At 35.1% G+C, this 20,715-nt stretch overlaps 1 protein-coding gene across 11 annotated transcripts in view; it reads left to right on the top strand.

Annotated features, from left to right (window-relative positions):
- The window catches only part of LOC134363293 (neurexin-1), a 765,130-nt gene extending 750,444 nt beyond the window's left edge, over positions 1–14,686 (top strand). For all 11 annotated transcript variants that reach the window (XM_063078880.1, XM_063078883.1, XM_063078879.1 and 8 more), the window contains one exon: positions 14,262–14,686. In XM_063078880.1, the coding sequence (XP_062934950.1) occupies positions 14,262–14,569 (308 nt within the window). In that variant the 3' untranslated portion in view covers positions 14,570–14,686. The remainder of the gene's footprint in view (positions 1–14,261) is intronic.
- Positions 14,687–20,715: the final 6,029 nt, after the last annotated feature.

Below are 20,715 nucleotides of genomic sequence, written 5' to 3'. Positions count from 1 at the left end.
ACCTGCTACTAGTGTTGGTTTTGTGCCAGTGGATGCAGTATTCTGCCTTGTAGTGAGAGCCCTCATAAGGCATACAGATTTGATCTGAATAAAAATGAGCATAGTCCCTTTTGGTGTTAGGGAGAGTGGGCTCTATTAAAATGTCTTCGCTAACATATGATTGGCCAATTTAACTCACTTAGCATGTAAGTGAGTTTGCTGAGTTAGATGAAGCATTTGCTTGAAAGTCTGTAAAAAATAGATGGCTGCTAATACAGAACCCTCCTACAGAAAAATCTGTTCAGTAATGAGTAGGAATAAGGTTTTAGGCAGTCTCCATGTATCCAGCCTTAAAGCATTAATAACAAGTTCTTATTAGAAAATGCTAAAATACCATACAAGCCTTTCTAAAGTGTGACACATACCCTGTTGAGCTTTGGATGAGACAATGAGATATATTTCTGTACTCTAAAAATATTCACCAACCTGGAATAGAGAACTGTAGTATAGGTTTAGAAAAATACAGGGTAAGTCTCTCTCTTATGAAAACATGAAATCCAGGAAGAATAAAATCATGTTCTCTTGTAATTTGTGTCAAATACCTGTTTTGATAATAAAATTGGTTTTCTGTGGGGTTATTAATTACATTTTTCCAGATGATCTCAGAGGTATGCCAGCATATTCTGAATTCCACTCTCCAGGGCATGCTGGCTCCATGAAGAGCCAATGTGCTTTCACTGTTGGCTTATGTGCGACAAGGAGCAGCAATTCTACATTTGGCTTTAGTCTATAGGTCTCATCTGAACACACTGACCTGTTGATTAGATCATTCTCATTATTAGTAGCCCCTTACCTACCTACAGAGTGTTATAAGAAGCCTGGCACTTGCAATAAAATAGGAAAGACAAGAATACTTTATTAATTTTTCAGGTTAAAAAATTAAGTATTAAAGATGCCAGTACAGCCAGAGAACATCAATTACATTTTTTAAAAAAAATCTAGGATAAAGAGAAGTACTAATGTTGTTGCCACATCTTATGAGCACACTAAAATCTTTTCTTTCATTGAATAAATGGGAAGTCAGAGTGTCTGAGTTCAAATCCCAGTTCAGCTGCCTTCTGTGTAATCAGAAGCAAATCCCTAAACCTCTGTGTACTTGACTTTTTGCATCTGCAAAATGACATGTAAAATGTTAAATACTCATGACATTATTGTGCTAATAAAAATGAGACAATGCGTGTAAAGCCCTTAGCACAGTCTGCCACGTGGAAACCTTGTTTAATGTAAACCTTGTTTATTTAATATAAATCAACTTTATTAGTAGTAATAGTAATAGCAAATTAACTAAGGAGTAAACTCTATACTAAATGGAAATAAATCCCCAAACAAGAAAAGGAAATGTCAGTATTTGGCACTTTGGCATCTGGATAGTTTTTTAAAAGCATTTCTAAATTTTATCAATATAAAACTTTTCTCAGTAACCACCATGAACTTAGTTAGACAAGAGCGGTATTTTAACTGAATAAATTTAGGTTGCTATCGTGGGAGGAGGGCACATATCATGTGTTATCTTATTTTTGGAAGAAAAAAAATTAGGCCTCTGCCCCACAGAGCTTTTGAGAGAAGGAATGATTAACTTTCCTGCTTCCTCTTATAATCTCCCTGCCCTTCCTCTTCAGACACTCGGAAATACTCTGGGCAGCATGACGTACCTTGCATACCCACCCACACAACCTCCCCCATGACGGATGTCTTGTCTTCCATATTTCCTAATGCTAGGCTTGACAAGCTTCCTCTAATGGACTCAGAGGGGAAGCTGTCTAATCTTTCACCTTAGCTATTGCACTTTCACCAAAAAGAATATGATCTTTTCTCAACAAAAGAAAATTGAGACAGCAATAGCTTCATGACAGGAATGTAAAAATGATCACCCAAAGTGAATAGACCCAGTTCTAAACCAGGAAAACTGTACACTGCCCCATTACACAGAATGACCCAGGCTTATGCAGATGCTGTACAGGCCCCCTGTTCAAGGAGTGGTCCACCTAGGACCCAGCATGCAACCCTGCAGTAGAAACTGGATTTCAGCGAGAGTACACCATAGAATTGCAGAGTAGGAAAGGAAAATGGGAAAAAAGAATTGACTTAACAATTTTAGAAAACAAACTCTAAAACCTAATCAAAAGAGTTATTATTTCCAAGATAATAAGCCTCACTGTCAGTTATTGCCGAAAAGTGGTCTTAGATGATTGATTTCATGACACCTAAAAAACATAAAATATTATAATACAAATTTGAAGTTTAATTTACTCCAAACACAGGAGGCAGAGGCACTGATCCATTAAGGGTAGAATGTTTCACAGATAAACAGAAACGAGCCCCCCATGCAGCACCACAATTAATGACCTGAAACAACATGCCCCACAACATAAATGGCAGATTTTGCCACCTGAATCCATGAGGTCTTCATTCATGAAAGGAAAGTTCTCAAATACAACCGCCCCCATGGAGACAATGTCCTTTGTGGTCACTGCCACAACTGATTGAGCCATGGTGAAGTATGTGTTGCAGAATTGTCTAATTGTTGGACAGCTACTGATTCAGTACCTCTTGTGTGGAAGACCCAGGAAAAGTAATCAGACCATCACTGTTCTTACAAATCCCTTTATCCTTCACAGAGCACTTTCACATTTATTGTCCTTGCTGATCTGATCCTCACAGTGATCCTAGGAGGTAAATAATTTAAGTGTCACCATCATGTTTCTGATAAAGAAATCTTAGCAGAGGAAAATGAATTGCCCACTGTCACTCAGAAAGTTAAGTGCAGTGCCTGCACTAAAACCTAATGCCTAATCTTGTTACCCCTCTGCATTGCTTTTTTAAGGTTCTGTGGGACTGTAAACTCCTATTGCAAAGGACAGATAGATAGCAAGGGGTAAAGTGGAGCATGGCCGGAAGGGGTAGAATTGGGCAGCTGCTTAGAAAAGATGCCTAATGTGTTAAATGATTTTACACTGAATGCAGGGATAAAATTGGAAATAATAACAAATCATTCTACAGTCATAAATGCAGATACATTGAATGTATAAACTGTACTTAGTTGAGTGGAATAAGCAAATCACAGAGGGATAAATACGGCATGTACTCACTCATAAGTGAGAGATAAGAGAGAAAGAAGGAAGGAAAGAAAGACCACAGTGGTGTGTTGGACTTGCAGAGGGAGGGAGCTTACCTAGGGATACAAAGTGGAGTGTGGGAAACGGGGGATGGGGAGGGAGATTGGGGATAATTGCGGGGGGGGACACAGGGTACAATCGCAATTTTTGGTAATGGGCATGCTGCCAGTATGGATCTGGCCTTCACATCTTGGGCACGAGGGGTGACAATCAGCTTTGTATCTCATGAATATTCATAACCAATTTTTAAAAACTGTAATAGTCATAGACAGTCCTGGGTTTGAATTTTGGCTGTGCCACTTATGAAACATAAATAACCTCTTTGAGACTCATTTTCCTTTCTATAAATTAATGATAATACCTATACCACAGAGCTTTATGAGGAATAAACTAGATAATGTGGGTAAAGCACATAGCACAATGCCTATCATATAATAATAATTAGTAAAAGTAATAGTTGTTAACTAAATAAAATAAAAAAAGAAATTTATGTGTTGCAGTGTGTCAGAAGTTACAGTAGCTGTGATGAGCATCGATTGACAAGTAATGTTAAAGATATCTACTAAGGGTAAATACATGTAATATTGGGGGAAGTTAAGAAAGAAGGTTTTGATAATGCAACATATTTAAGTAAGTTAACCCCAAGGTATTATAAAATATTCCCTGAAGCTCTTCAAAAGCCTGACTTTAGCAACTTCTGTCAGAGAATCGGAAGGAATGCTGTGATATTCACATGCACATATATGCACACACACACACACACACACACACACACACACACACACACACACACACACACATTCCTCCTTACTCTAGCTGTAATCATGGTGCCATTCTTGTCTTACTATAAATCAGGTTCTTCCAGAATTTCTGGTTCCAGGCCTTGAGTATTTCTTGGAATGGGTCTCCTGGTTTTGTGTAAAGATAGATTGTTCAAATTTCTATATGTAAAAAAGTGAAATGCATCTTAAGAAAAGTAATTCTGGGGGTTGTAATTAATGAGCTCCCAGGAAGAGAAGCTATTTTGGTATCAAGGAGCTTAGCTGAGTAGAAATCAGTTATAAAGAGTGTCATCTACGTCTCAAAATATAGCTCTTTTTGCATTATTCTGAAATGTAATATATTTTGATGAGAAACACATATAGATTCTCCAGGTTCCCAAGCTTTGAAACTGATTTTCTTAATTATTGCTTATATGTCTTTTCTTCTGCTTGACAATTATGGAAAGCTTGGTCTGACTGATGAGGTCCTTTTCAACTCTCTGTAATACCAACAGGACTGAAAAGTACCTAGAAACTTCTGCAGCTACTCTGCTGAAGTGAAAAAAGGGCTCCAGATTAGCCATTAACTATTTTTAGTGCTGCGGGTGTCAAATGTTGTTGATGTAAATAAGGCATCCAAATAAGTCAAACCGAAGACTGCTGACTTATTTAACATTAAATAACTTAGTGATTTCAGTAATTACGATTAAGTGGCATATTACTTGGAAGCACAGGGAGAGCAGACACAATATTTGTATTAATATTTGTATTGATACCAATTCTCCCAAGCTCAAAAGAAGTTATTTCTAGTTTAATAAAATAAATATTATGTTTACCTTTTTTAACAGAAGATATTATGGGGGTGGGGTTAGGGAAGTATTGAGGTAAAAATATTTTATAAGGAAGTATACGATGTTAATGCTTGTGTTTTGCCCACTGGTTTAAACACCTTTACTCAAAACTTTGAAATTAAAGGTCTTTCACACTTTCTTAATGGTAACAATTCACCCCAATTCACCCCTGAAAATTTGTCAACTTATAAAAATCTTTTTTTCTAATCAATCAGAAAATTGACATTTTGCAGCTAGTGTTTTCAATCTTCATTAGAGTTTGGAAGGTGGGAGAATTGTTAAGAAAGAGAAATAGAGTCACAGGATATTATCAAGGACTTACAATCAGTTGGAAAGAGAGGAAAAAACTTGGAAATGAAATATTTAAGTAAGATTTCATGATAGTATAGAATCTGTACTTAAAATGGGTGATGTTATATATGGGTGAAAAAATCCATTTTTTTAAAAAAGTTTTAATAGTTGTTATTGGATTACTCCCTACAAATGATTGAAAAATTCATATTCTCACCAGCATTTAGATCTCTCCTGCACTTGCCTGTGTGTATTTTGGTTCATTCTTCTAGTGGGTTGTTTGGTGTTTTTTTTTTTTTTTTTTTTTTTGTAGCTATCGATGCACATTCTTTGTATATTAGAGGTATTTACTCCTGGTCTGTGATGCATACCACAGATATTTTCTCCTCTCCTTTCTCATTTGCATTATTGCTTTGTTAGAGTAACTTTTGCCACATAAAATTATTATTTATGGGGTCAAATGTGCTGATCTATTCGTTTATGGCTTCATTACACGGTCTACAACCTGTGTGATGTTTTGTGTACACCTTCAAATTTCTTCTCATTCTGCCCCTAAAGTCCACTCTGGTGTTTGTTTAGTCCCTGAAAAGCAAACTCTTTTCTTCCTTGAGATCATTCTACATGTTGTTTTTTCTTATTAGTAGAACTACTCTATTCGTTTTCTAGGTCTCATCATAAATATCACAGACTCAGAAAGGTGTTTCTGATTCCTCACTTCAAATCAGAAACCTCTGTCCTACTCCTGCATGGTATTACAATTTTCCTTCATTGTAAATATCCCAAGCTGTTACTTTATGTTCAACTTTGTGATTCTTTGTTGCATGTCTCTTTGTCTCACTCTATTTCAAGATCCAGGAGGGTATGCGTCATGTGTGTTTGGTTATCTGCTATTCCCCCAGGACCTAGTACAATCTCTGGAACATAACTATAGCTCCTGTATTTGTTGGTAGAAGGAGGAGACATTCTTAGAGAATATGTCATAAAAGATGGGGCATTTAAGATAAGTCTTGAGGAGTTAGTACTGTTTAGACATATAAATAGGCAGGAGGAAAAAGGTCATACATGTAAGACATGGAGGTAGAACTTTTTTGGTACATGGGACTTGAAGACAGTAATAGTATTATGATTGTATCTTCCTTCAAAAAAAAAAAAAATAGAAGGCAAATGTGAGTAGGTACCTGTGAGCAGATCAAAAAAGACCATGAGAACAGTAGGCACATTGGTACTCTAATATGTACCATACTTTCAGGGGTTCTAATAAAACCTCACAGATACAATGACCATGCAAAAAGTCTATGAAACCTGCAAATGACTAGGCTGTGGACACATACTTTACAACACACAGGATAACTGAGGAATAGGATTCTGTAAATGCCATGATCCTATGCATATATGTAGTACTATGTATATGAATATGTATATATCTATGTTCCTCTGTCTGTTCATTTTCAGTGTCACCAAAGCCACACAGAGTGTGACTATCTATTGCCTTTTCTGTTCTATGTGATGACACTTGAGGTAACAACCTGTCCTAGTTGGGGCTCTCTATTGTGCAGGCACATGATGGGTTTTTCTGTCTAGCATTTCTTCCCATGCAATACCAGGAGAACATAATGATCCTCTCAATCTCAGAATGGTGGCCCCTGAACTTCCCTTCAAGTATGTGCTTTGGTGGTTTTGAAAGCAGCTGAGGAAAATGTCAGACCCAGCAGCCAGGCAGGTAGCAAAGGTTTATTGATTTCCAAGTTCTTTCTGATTTTCCAATTCATTAGGGAAGGGCTAAGATGTATCAGACATGTTCTCTCTTAAGCCTCTTGTCTGACCTGCAGGAGTGAACTGCAGAATGTGCAAGGCATGGGTGGAGTTGGTCAGAGGGAAGAATGAGAGGAATTCGAAACATCTAACATCCATCACTTTTCACAAAACCACAGCATGAGTCGAAATTAGTGCATGTCATACAAATGGCTGTATGCTTGCCTTCCTACATACATGGCATTGAAACATGACTTCTTGTGAGTGATTGCATAATAATTGTTTCTTCTGACCTACGTTGTGCTGAAGCACAAAAATAGGAAAAAATAATAAACTTTGGATTTTTTTTTTTTTTTTTTGGAGACGGGGGCAAAAAACTGTGCTAATCTCAATTCCCAAACACCCCAGCAGCCTACAATTCCAATTTTCTTTTCTCAGTATTATTGAAACTGGATACTGGAAAAGTCATATCTCCCCCTGTAGATCTGAAATCATTTTCAAGGATAGCCTAGAATTATGATAACTTCCATGTTTGTTAACATACAGTATAGAACTTTGGTCTAAAGAGATCATTTTAGGCAACTATTTTTCCTAGATGGGTGGAGACAAATTTAAAGTCAATTACTTTAAGTTCAATCTATGATAAAACCAAAAAGACTGGTCAAAGACTCTCAGTAAGAAAAAATTCAATCGATTCATCTCACCAAAAGTTTTTTAAAAAGGATCATTGTAAGACAGGATATCCAACAATTTGGTTAGTGGAATGATATATGTTGAGCATTATGGAGTCTTATGATCCTTTATATACCCCTTCTGATCTGAAATATATAGCTCAGATTCTACTTTTTACCACTGGTGTGTTTTTATGATTATTATTATTATTTCTTGAGATTGGTAATTTGTTAGGAGTCTTTTTCTTAAAGCTCGAACGCTGAAATTTTATCATCAGTATATAGTGACACTCTTGTTTCATCCTTCATGTGACAGGGTCATGGTTAGTGATGTACCTATATATTAACTGTCTATATTTTTTTATAAATATGTTTTTCTTTATTTTTATAGCTGTTTTAGCTTTATAGAGACATTGAGCAGAAAGTATAGACAGTTCCCATACCCTCTGCCCACCCACATATACAGTTTCTCCTATTATTGACTTGTTACATTAGTGTGGCACATTTGTTACAATTATGAATCAATACTGATATATTATTATTAATTTAATTTTATATTAGTGTTCCTTCTTTGTATTGTTCAGTTCTGTGGGTTTTGCCTAATGTGCAGTGTCATGTAATAACCATTATAGTATCATGCAGAATAATTTTGCTGCCCTAAAACTCCTCTGTGCTCCTCCTATTCGTCCCTCCCTCTTTCTCTCTCTCCCTTATCCCCTGAAATCCAGGCAACCACTGATTTTTTTTTTCATTATCTCAAACATTTATTATTTCTTTGTGATAGAAACATTCAGAATTCTCTCTCTAGCTAATAGAAACTATACAATGAATTGGTGTTAATTATAGTCACCCTGCCGTACTATAGATCACTAGATATTATTCCTCTGATTTTAGCAGTCTGTATTGATGAAATAAAACCAGCCTGCAAAACTGCCTGGAAACTACAATCTCAACCTGAAAGTTAACTCTGAAAACAACATAAATATAATAAGATTACAGTGGAAGAACAGCTCATTCAAGTATACAAAATAGTTTCATAAAAGTGACAATTTGAGTGATGAAAAGAGCATCTGATGGCATGTTATTACTTTGGTGAACTCATCAATGGAAATATAAGGTCCCACAACCCACCAAACCCTCATTCTATGTCATAGGAATTAGGACTTTAAGCACCATTTCTCATGCAGAGTTGTAAAAACATAAATCCAGGGCAGTTTTATTTTTCAGCAATAATATTTGATTGCTATGTTTCCAGTCTCAGAAAGAATAACCAAGATGTCAAACACTTTCCATTTTAAAGTGAAACCTCCTTGGAAAATTTCATTAATATTAAAAATCTACTTTTCAAAATGCTTAGTTATTTTAAAACTTCAGTTGTAAATCATCTTGCTAAGTAATAGCAAGCTTTGTACTTCCTATTTGCATACAGTATTGTATGATTAAGTACAATCAAACAATGCAAACTGGTAAATACAATCTCCAGTCCAAAGCTTCATGACTTAATGTGTCCCTCATGTCACCATCTATGTAACAAAAGGGTTTTTTTTTAAATTAGTAATTAAATATTATTTGTTTTGAGAAAGCATACAATTTTATCTGTAAACAAATTTAGAAAGTTAAATTTTAAAGTATCCAAACGAGTATAAAACATAAAAACTGTTCTGGTGAAACAATTTATCACATTTAGATATTTTTGCCCATAAGAATGATCTTATATTGTGATCCGAAATTACGAACTTGGCAATAAGTTTTGTCGTTTACAGAACACCTTGCTGAGTAATGCACCAACACCAAGAGTCAAAGAGTCCTGACTCCTACTGGCCTGACCTTCCTCAGTTACCTGGGGGAGGGAAGGGCCACCTTCAAGGATAAGTTAGGAGCTGTCAGAGGAAGGCACAGAAGAGATAAACAGGGGAAAGAAGTGGGAGGAAGAATAGAGAGAAGAGAGGAGGTGACAGAGGGCCAGAGGAGCTGGGAAGAGATGAGGCATACCACAAAGAGCCCTCTCCACGCTATGCCCCAGCTTAATGTGTCCCTTATACATGTTTTTCCCATGACATTTCTTAACTGGATCTAAATAGTTCCTATTTGGGGAAATAATGTTCTTTCACAGATATTGCACCAAGGACTGTGAAAAATTAAAAAAAGAACACACATCAGGACAATTTCATTTGTTGTCATGGTAGTTTAACTATCTCAGCAAACTTAAGGATCAGTTAAAATTTTAAAGATTTAAACTTTTAAATTTTTTATGCAGAGCAATAATAGCATTTATTTGTCTCTTTATATGACGAGGCACAGGAATATGACTTTTGCATTTACTGTGCATTTTGCACAGTGATATGTTTGAACTGGTTTAGAGTATAATGTGGAAGATACATTAATTACTGTCCTAACATTTAAAAGCTTATGCCTACCTAAGTAATCACAATATTAATTAGACAACGAAAAACAAGAAAATACATAGAGCTAGTGTACAAGATTCTTGATAAGTTTTCTGGGACAAAGTAGACCATGTGGAAAACTTCTAGAAACTATCCGAGCTTGCCAAATATTAGAAGAGAGAGAGAATTAAAAGTCACTTTTCATTTGTCTTTAAGGTTACACTGTTTATCAGTACATGAGTCCCAGGAATTTTTCCCTAGCCATTTGGCTGAGTATGAAAAGTGACTATGAATATGAAAGAGGTCATAACCCTGACGCAGCTCTTTATTCTTGCAAATGCAATCGATGGCTTCTGAATCATTTAGCCTAAAATGCCAGCAAAAGTCAAAAGCTATTGCCATTTAGGTGTACATATGTGCTCTCGCCACATGTAGTAGACTTAGCAGTTTACACTCAATTCAAGTTGACTGAAGGGTACATGATGACAGACATTCTTCAGTAAAACGGAGATAGTCAGAATTACATGGGAAACTTGATAAGTACGATAATGTATTGTTATAATGTTCTTATTAATTGTGTATAATTTATGATCATTTTTTGCTTTGAGTCATTAAAACAGGATATAAATTGGCTTCAACACTTAGGAGATTTTCTACTCTTTCTTGGATTTCCCCACTAGTGACCTAGTTTCAAAGTAGAATACTCCACTACCAAAGTTGAGTACTTGCCTATTTCTAATTACACTGAATAATAGTTAAATGTCTTGGCTTATTCATTTACTACCACCAGTGCTACTGAAGTTTTCCATTGACCTGGACTCTCTGGACCCCTGGGCCTAATAAAATGAACCAGCTACGTTAGTTTAGTTTTACCTACAAAAAAGAGTTAACTTTTCACTGGTGAAGACTTAAAGCTAATTTGTGTGTATTCCATTCTTTGAGCTCCTCCTCCTTTATTCTCTTTCACTTGTTTTTTTGAGTGTTTTCATCACATGCTAATACGAAGAAAGGGGGAAGATGTAAAAGTAAATTTTAGTATATTTATTTAACCTTTAGCACTGCTAAGAAAAAGTATGTTGTAGATTGTTTTAATTATTAAATCATGTTGCTTTAATTTGTTATGGAGTGTAAAGGAAATGCAAAATAACCAAATTCATGAAATATACAAACTGCTTATGGATTTCTCTAATTAAATTCCTTTTTTCACATTGTCACGAATGGTTAAAAGATGACTGTTTTTCTTTTTTATGTAAACTTTTGAACAAATTATATGAGAGGACATTTAGCCTTGAAAACTATTTATGCTATTCTCTATATTTAAATTAATATGAAATTTCATCAGAGATTTTTCAGGGATCATCAAAATAAAGCATGAGTGACAATAAGTGAAACCACATTTATAACTAATGAATATATTTGAATTTCTTCAGCATTTTATTGCACATCTGGAAGAGACGTCCCATTAACACAAAAGTACTTCTGATCTTAGAGCAAAAGCTAAAGAAAATATCATATAGCCTTCAGATTTAAGCATATATAGAAGCAAAATTATTAATCAACTAGATATGGAAGCAACTGCATATTCTAAACAGACCTATAATAATACCTGTGTAATGGTTATTAAATTTTTAACATGAATTAGGAGGTAAAAAGGAGATGTTTCTTCATTCAGTTTAGATTTTAGTTTTGGGGGAAGTTTTTGTAGTTTTTTTTTTTTTAAACATGATATTTATAATCTTTGCATGAGTTATATAGAGATATTTTTAGGTCTCATGTGAGGGCAGCAACATTTTAGCTGGTGCTGCAAAAAAGACAAGTGTTTTCCTTAAACAGGAGATGTTGATTAAATGTCTATATAGCAATATTTTTATTATTTTGGTGGCTGGCAGGTACAAGGATCCAAACCCTTGACCTTGCTGTTATAACACCACGCTGTAACCAACTGAGCTAACTGGCCAGCCTACATAGCAACACTGACGTATTTCAGGTTTTGCTTTGGTCTTTGTGATCTCTTTCTAGTTGTAACACAAATCTGTTGTTGAGCTGCATGTACAGTTGTTTTGAAACATATCAGAAATATTTGAGGAGATAACACTAAAATTAATATTCTTAGATAAGATGGTTTATGATACCGACTTTCAACTGGAAAAAACATACACATATATTCTTAGTATAGAAAAGTTAAACTCTGCATTACATTAAAATCCTCAGATTTTCCTGTCATGAGCTAAGTGGTTAGGATTTTATTTCCATTTTCTCCATTCCCTTCTGACAGATAAAGTGTAAATGTGTTTCAAATGAAAGCATTCCATCAGGTGGTAAGAAATGATTTTGGTAACATTTAAATAAAATTCCTTTCTTAGCTCTTGAGGCACCATGGTTAAAGAATGCTCTGCAAAATGAGCAAATAGAAAGTTGTAATTTAGTGAAAGTTAGCAACTGAGCTAATTGGCACACTTTGGCAAAGATGACTGTACTTAAAAGAGAAAGTGCTGCCTTTGGTTTGTCAGGTAGTGACAGAGTTACTGCAGTAGGTTCTTTTCTTCTTGAGAGGAAATTAATTTCCCATAATCAAATACTGTGGATTATAGTCTTTGTCTCCTTCTATCTTGGCCACAGAAGCAACTCCAAGGCTTTTTATTCAGCAACATTACATGGGCTTTTGTAAAACAAGCAGTGACATATTCAGTACTGAAAGGCTTTACCTGCTACCTTTTGTAGCTCCAGAACATAGCACATTGCTGCTTTGCAACAGAGGGGTATTACTCTGTGAGTGACTATATTTGTAAGGCTTTATTTTGGGAAGGAAAGGAAAACAACAGAAAAAAACCCACACATTTAAGCAGAAGAAATCTTCATGAGGTTTGAAAATTGAATGACAAAGCAGTGTAGAGCGATATGGTTGGTAAGTGATTCCCAGTAATTAATAGGAAGTTTTGTAGAAATGTTAAAAATAATTACTAAATGATGTTTAGTAGTACTGAAATAAAAGCACAATTTCAGTCTACTTGAATTGTCCAGTTTCTGGTGTGTATGTGTATGTGTACACCCAATATATATGTATTTTCTTGAGATGATTTAAATTCATTCTGCATAATTTACAAAGAATAGTGTTTTTAAAAGTATAGCATTTTTAATACATTGCATCTGAAAAGTAATATTTTTCTGTAAGACAAGGGAGTGGATGGAGATTCAGGGAAAGACAGAAAATGCAATTCATAGAGAAAAATGACCTAGACTCAAGGTGGGATAGAATCTCTTCTCTCTACAGATCTTATTCTTTTATATTAAAAAAAGAGTTTAGTGTATAGAGGAAAAGAGCTGCCCCTTCTCCTCTGTCTTATTTACCAGCTAAATCCTAGGCCTTTTGTCCCCCATCTGCGGTCAAGTTAAGTGTTGACTAGGCTTTAGAGAAGACATTAGGCACCCTGTAATCCATCACCTGTACTGAAGGACGAGCCTTATTTACACTTTGGGAAGATGGAATGAGAGTTTTGTCAGCTGAATAAAATGAGGACAGCCAGCCTTTCATTATCATCTATTAGCTACTGAATTTTGACTCAAAACCAATCTAGAAGGTATCTAAAACTGGGAAAGAATATTTTCTTACTCCTCCAAACTTTAGCTTTGGGGATCACTCAACCACTGCCAATGAATAAATAAAATACATATGATGATACTTCAAAAAGTTCATGGAAAGATTCGCATCATTTTTCAGTTCTATTTTTCCACAAATTTTTTGAAGTACCTTCATACATGCTTATGTAAATAAATAAATCTCCAACAGAAAAGGAAATCAGTCCTGTTTTAGTTTATAAAGATGTGACTAAAATTACACTTAAAAAGAAGAGAATTAGACTATTCAAAATGCCTGGATTATCTTATTGTTCAATACTGCATTCATTACAATAACTAGGCAATATGATTTCTAAAGTAATCCTAAATTTAGCTGTCCTAATTCAGCCTAGAGTTAGCCTTAATGTTCTGTAGCAACATGAATTTGATTCTTAAGATGATTCCCTCTAACATTATAGGGTAGGGCTATTCTGATTTTATTTGACATGTTGGCTTTATGGTTTTTCACCTAACAAGCCAACGTGGTCATTTAGAGCTAATTGGAGCTTATTTGGGTCTGAGCTTACAAGACCCTGGTAACAAAATTGATCTGTGAGAAAGAAAAGTTGGCAACAAATCTCTGCCGGAGTGCTTTGATTCATGATCACTAGTTTTTAGTGACCATGAGGCACAGGGATTGCTTCATTTAGCAATGATATACTTTTCCTAAAGCAGTAGGTGCTCTTCCATTAGGCACTGATTAGATGATAAATGTTAATAGAGCTCTCTGGCGTTCAATCCACTCAAAAATCACTCTGCATTCTCATTCTCTTTGCCACAGCCAACCCAACCCGAGCAGGCGGGAGAGAGCCCTACCCAGGCTCTGCAGAAGTGATTCGAGAGTCCAGCAGCACCACGGGCATGGTCGTGGGGATCGTCGCCGCTGCTGCGCTGTGCATCCTCATCCTCCTCTATGCCATGTACAAGTACAGAAACCGGGATGAAGGCTCGTACCATGTAGACGAGAGTCGAAACTACATCAGTAACTCAGCACAGTCCAATGGGGCTGTTGTAAAGGAGAAACAACCCAGCAGTGCGAAAAGCGCCAACAAAAATAAGAAAAACAAAGATAAAGAGTATTACGTCTGATCCCAAGATCTTAAATGGACACTTGTATAGAAATAGTCTTCATTTTATCTGAGACATAATATGAACTTATTTACTTTCCTTTTTATGAAGCACATACAAAAGAAGACAGGGAATGCAATCAGGAAGGAAAGACTTTTTAAAAAATAAAAACAAGTATCTCATGCTCTTGTTTTTCAAAAAAATTTTAAAAAAGAAAAAAACAGGGGCCAATAAATTCCCTAACATCCACAGTGTTTTCATTTACTCTGCCTGTCTTTATGTTGCTGGAACATTTCTAAAAGACAGTGATGACCGCACGCATTCATAAAGCAAAGGAGTATTACAATATCAAGGCACAACACAAAAAACAACACAAAACATAACACACAAAAAAGAAGCTACCTATGATTCTGGATTTAGCCAAAGTGCTAGCGCTTTCCTGAGAAGTCAGTTAGTCCGATTGCCAGAGAGGACTGTCATTTTGAGCGACTCAACCTGCAAACCTTTCAGAGTTTGCCGCCTGGCGCAACTGGAGCAATGGTTGGAACTTGCGTTTGAAACAAAGTGCTGGCTTTTTTGAAGACTTGTGTAGGAACACATTCAAAAAGCCCCTTTCTGGTTGTGAGAGGAAAAAAAAAAAGTATGGAGGCCTTATTTTCAAAAATGTGAAATATAAGGCACATTTTCACACTAAAATTTCAAAACAAAAACAAGAGGGCATAGATGCCATCACTGGGAAATTTTCATGCACGCTTACTATGTTATTACATATGTTTATATAAAATCCATCTCTGTGTGCTTTCTGGACTGTGATAAGTGACGTTTTATAGCCTGTTGTATAGAAAATACAAAATATATCTCTGCTCTTCAGCCATTTTTGGTAAATTCAATGTTATAAGTGTTGCTAAGTATAGGGAGATTTATGACATCAGAGCAACAATTATTTCAGGTTCTTTTTTATTTTATTTTATTTGCCACCATTATAAATTGCCACAATTACTTACTTTTCTAAAAAAAAATTACAGTGTAGTGTTTATTCTAAGGAAGATATGTATGAATGTATATAAAAAGACTCAGCTACTTTTTTTCTTACATGTACAGCCTTCATTCTGTTGCAATTAAGTTTTAGTATTTGTATGAAAGGCGTGGATTAGAAGGTAAAATATATACATATGTATCTTATAACCTCTTCTCCCCCAAATACTCACATTCTCACAAATTTTCACCATTTGCAGTTACACACACACATGAATCCACAGGAATTCATCAACTATGATGGAAGACCCAAATGTGCATATAGTAGCAAATATTCACTGACAAATTGAAAAGCAGGAAGAAAGATAGTTGTGCCAAGGTATTGATGACAAATGGGGTGATTTGCTTCATTGAGATCTTGCTCCTAGGAAACCCTGAGAAGATTTTAGTTCCTAATGAAATGGAACCTTTTTTTATCAAAAAGAATATCACTGGTATACTGCTGCATGAATATGAACCATTATGTGGGCAGGTTACAGAAGCAAAATTGGTTAATCTATACCTTAACTCTGGCTGCTGCAATTGAAAACCTTGTTTCTGATAAGATAATATATATATTCTCTGAACCTGATGTGCATGATAAACATTTTTGGAAAGTAAACACTTTTCCAACTAAAAGTATTTTTAATAATTTTTGATTCTGTATTACTACCCATTTAAAAAAATCATTCTCTGTTGATTATTGACTATATTTTAACTTTTCTGATTTTACATATATATCATTAAATATAGTTTTAGTTTAACACTTATTAAATGTAGAACAGTATAGATTATACACTTGTTTTTGCATATTATTTCGATGATGTTCATAGCAATAAATTATTAGTATGAGAAGGCAATGCAAAGGAAATGCGTTAGGAGATTGGAAGGTGATGCTTCAGTAAAAATTGGTCACATTACTTGAACATCTCCTAAAAGAATGATGTTAGATTTCATAGACTAGAAGAATATCTTTACAATTAGCTTTAATCAGCAAAGGCAAAAAATGCAAACATCTATTATGATGCTTTAGTTGATGAAAAAAGCCAAGAAGTGGCCTGGATTTCTGACATACAGCACCTTAGAAATATGTCTAATTCATAGCAGATCACCAATATTTTGCCAAGTAATTGTTGTGTATGAAGAGTCTAAAAGACTTTCATGACCCGGAAAATGGAAGGTATAAAGCCAAAATTTAATATCCATTGCTTCTGTTTCAGGTTTTTATCTTTTTTTTTTTTTTTCCTTAATTTGCCAGGTTAGAGAATTTACAAGACTTTCTCCCCCGCTCTCATTCAATCTTACTCAGGGAAAGCCAGTGAAACAAAAAGGGAAATATGAAACCACTAATTTACAGCTTGCAGTTTTTAAGAAATTAGTTGATTTTTCATTTGATCTATTGAAATTAAGCTAGTTTCCATCTGGACAGATCCCAAAATATAATTGAAGATAAATGGAATAATGGTATTTTTAAGCAGTATATCTATGAAACATGTTGTTTGGGATTGATTTCGATGTTTCTCCCCAGTATAAATGTAAAACTTTCATGCAATGATATAATCTAATATTGCCAGTAAAAATATTTCTAATGTTATTGTCCTACGCAAAATCTAGCAATTATTATTATTTTTTTCCTGAATGGAGAAAGAAAAGAGAGGAACATGAGTCAGAAAGAGAAAAAGATTTGAATAAAGTTCCAAGTATCTTCATACCAAATGTATCAGGGTTCCATGCATAGTTTGCAGTTAATAGAGGATTTCACACTACCTGGCATAAATTTGATTACATCTCTAGACTGTAACTTTTCTGATTGAGTATGCTTCTTTTTTATCCATGTAATGTGTTGCCTTTTTTAAGAAAACAAATACTACAATTATGTGTGAGGTGGTCAATCCCTAAGACATCAACGAAAGACCACATGATCTACCCTTCTAGTGCTTTGTGTGATTGGGTATCTAAGGGGTTTCTTTTTTGTTTTCTTTTGTTTTGTTTTTCTGTTGCAAGGCCAATTTATCCATTATTGGAAATGCTAAGCAAGTGGAATTTACTGTTTTGTTAATAAAATATTTCTTAATACAACTGTGGATTTATTGATTTAAGAAACTTTATGCGTCACCATTTTGTGACAAAGTGGCACAGAGAGGAAGACTGCATTTGAAAGGAAGACCCATCCTTAGACAAGAAAGGCAAGAATGTTGACTCTCTTTTTTTCTGAATTTTGTTATTTATTAAGCACTTCTACCTTTATATACTTAAAGAAGCAGCCATTAAATTTACCTTTGTTTACATCTGCTCATCTTGATATTCTTAAAACCACACACTCATAGAACTAGTTGAAAACGAGATGCTGATTTCATAAATATGGTTTTCTCCATAAAAAGCAATGGAAGTCAAGTTAAATAAATCTGTGATTAAATTCCAGCACATCACTTACTAGCTATAACTTACCTAATTTTTTTGATTCTCCTTTTTCTCATCTGTAAACTAAGGGTAATACATGTAATACCAACTTCACAGGGTGGTAAGGATAATAACAACTAATGTTGTACCTAGCACAACGAAGGGCAAATAAAAGGTGGCTACTAATAATACTAGTATTTATATAGTAATAATAATAGCTTTGAGAAAACATATCAAAAATGTTGGCTCATGTTGTGTTATTTGAAAAAACAAGTATATAAAAAAACATACTTGTTTTCATATAACTATAATATATAAATTAGCTTTTTGGAAAATCAGAAGACCCATCAGTAAGTTTTAATCCAACAGCTTGTTGCTATTTTAAAACTCTGGACTTTGAAAATAATTTTCTTATAGAAAAGCATGAATTGGTCTTCTTTTTCTTCATTGATAGGAAAAGGTTTGAACATGAATGCTTTATCTATTTTGTACCTATATTGTTTTAAATACAAGTATTATTTCTTTCTTAATATTAACTCATCATTTTCAAAATTTAGCAGAAGAAACTATTCACATTTCCTTAAAGTCTAAATTAAAGTCTATATAATTTAGCTTACATTAAAAATGTATGTTATTTCAAAGTTGGTGGCTGTATAAAACCTGTTATAAGTACACAGAGCAAAGAGTCTTATTCTTGACCTTTGGGGAGCACAGATTCCCCAGAACCCAATGATTAGACATCAGGGGTTACTAACTTCTAAATACATATGTAAATAATCAGGGCATCAGAGGGTTGGGGGGTGTATGTAGATAAACATTTTCCGGGAAAGTATTTCATTACATTCGTGAAATCCTCAAAGGACTCCAAACTATTGAGCACTAATATATTTCAATCACCACAATCTCCACTCTTCTGAACAGCTTAATGTTCATCTAAAGGTGAACTCCAGGGACTGGAACATTTGATTTAACCCCTTGAGGATCGGCCGAACATATCTGATATGCAGCGAAGTCCTTGCCAACAAAAGCACCCATCTTTAAGCATGTAGAGGCATGTTTTCTCATCAATATTTGAGAGTGGCAAATGGAACACAAAAAAAATATCTAATTGGCCCCTAAATATGTGGTTATATTTAAATTTAAATAAAAAGGAGAAAAGAGCTCTTCAAGAAAGTTGTACAGGTAAGGCATCTTTTAACATTCCTTGACAATTCTTTTATCAAGGAGGCTGAGTAGCTCTAGGTCAACTACAATAAGTACTGTCCATCTTGTGCTTGTTCAAATACTCTTGTCATTGAATCCTGTTCCTCCAAACAAAACAGCAATTCTGGATGATAAACATAGGTATTTAAGCTGTGGCATCTTATGTCCCTCACCTGAATTCCATCCTTATGAATGAAATGGTAATGGTTTAGGTGCCACAGAGCAATCTTGCTTAAGAGTACAAAATAACTCCTTGAAAAAAAATTAAATATGGAGCCATAGCATCAATCCTTTAGTAAAAACAGCAATAAATAGAATAACTCTTATTGAATGCTTCTGATCTGTGCTAGTTCTGATATTTACTGTTTAAAACAATTTTCTTTTATAGTTAAATAAAATAATCTGAAAAATAATCTGCCACAAGCACAAAATTTAGAGTAAAATGGATCTAAATACTAGATTTGAAATTACTAGCTGTAGGACCTTGGGCAATCACTCAATCATACTAAGTTCATTCAGCCGTAAAAGCAAGTTAATGAGACAACCTATAGGATTGTAAGGATCAAGAAACTAATGCACTTAAATATTTTGAGGTCAATATCTTATTAAAAGATAAAAATTAAAGCTTATTTCTTTATTTGCATAAAATGCCAGTGGTCTGGTCTGCTTAGCCTATCCCAGGATCCCACGATCCCCAGGAAGCACTCTGTTATTTTGTATTGTGTCAGAAGGCCACGATAATTGACCCTTACTTCCATTATCCAGTAAGCTTTCTCAACATCAGAATGATCTTCAGAGAGATGATTCCAGGGAACATTGAAAGGAGAGTGGGGAAGTACATTAGGGAAGTTAAGAAAGCCCATTAAGGTCTATTACATAATTGGTTACGCTATGGGCCGTATTACTCAGGAATTGTAGGAGACAGTGTAGAACAAGCTTCAGAAATTGTTCCACCTGAGGGCCAAGGAAATTGGGATACGCATCCACCAATTCCTATCAGTCTTTGGTAAAGGGCTGCTTGAGGGCGAGGAGGTAGGGGCAGGGTGTGCGATCGGTCACCTGCAGCATGTGCTTCAGTTTCTTATGCATTTGTGACTGAGTACTTTTACCTACATTGAATGCATTCAGTTCTCTGTCCAGTAAAATCAGTTCTGAACTGAAAAACACGTTCTTCAAAATGATATGATTCCCTTGTCAGAGCAGTCTCTATATTTTCCCTGTGGCACTGTGATGATTTTCTTAGGACCACTAAGGCTAGTTTCTGGTCATCTTGTAATCATTTTCTACCACAAGCGCCATAGTCTAGGAACTTGTATCCTTCTCTTAGTTTTAGTGGAATACTTTATCCCAGAGTCTGTCACATATAGCAGCTTAAGTCCAAAACCCAGATACTATTCTCCTCAAACATAACCCAGGACCACCGGGCATGTTGAAACTCTCCTCTGCAGATGGGGAGAAAAGGTAGGTGAGGAAATCAGATTCACCTGTTTTTGTTATCTGTGTGTTTGTTCTTCAAATGATTCATTTATGTCCTACTGCTCACTGCGAAG

The sequence above is a fragment of the Cynocephalus volans genome, chromosome 14 (genome assembly GCF_027409185.1).
Source record: "Cynocephalus volans isolate mCynVol1 chromosome 14, mCynVol1.pri, whole genome shotgun sequence".
Lineage (NCBI taxonomy): Eukaryota > Metazoa > Chordata > Mammalia > Dermoptera > Cynocephalidae > Cynocephalus > Cynocephalus volans.
The sequence above is the reverse complement of the archived record's forward strand: the minus strand, read 5'-3'. Positions and strand labels throughout refer to the sequence as shown.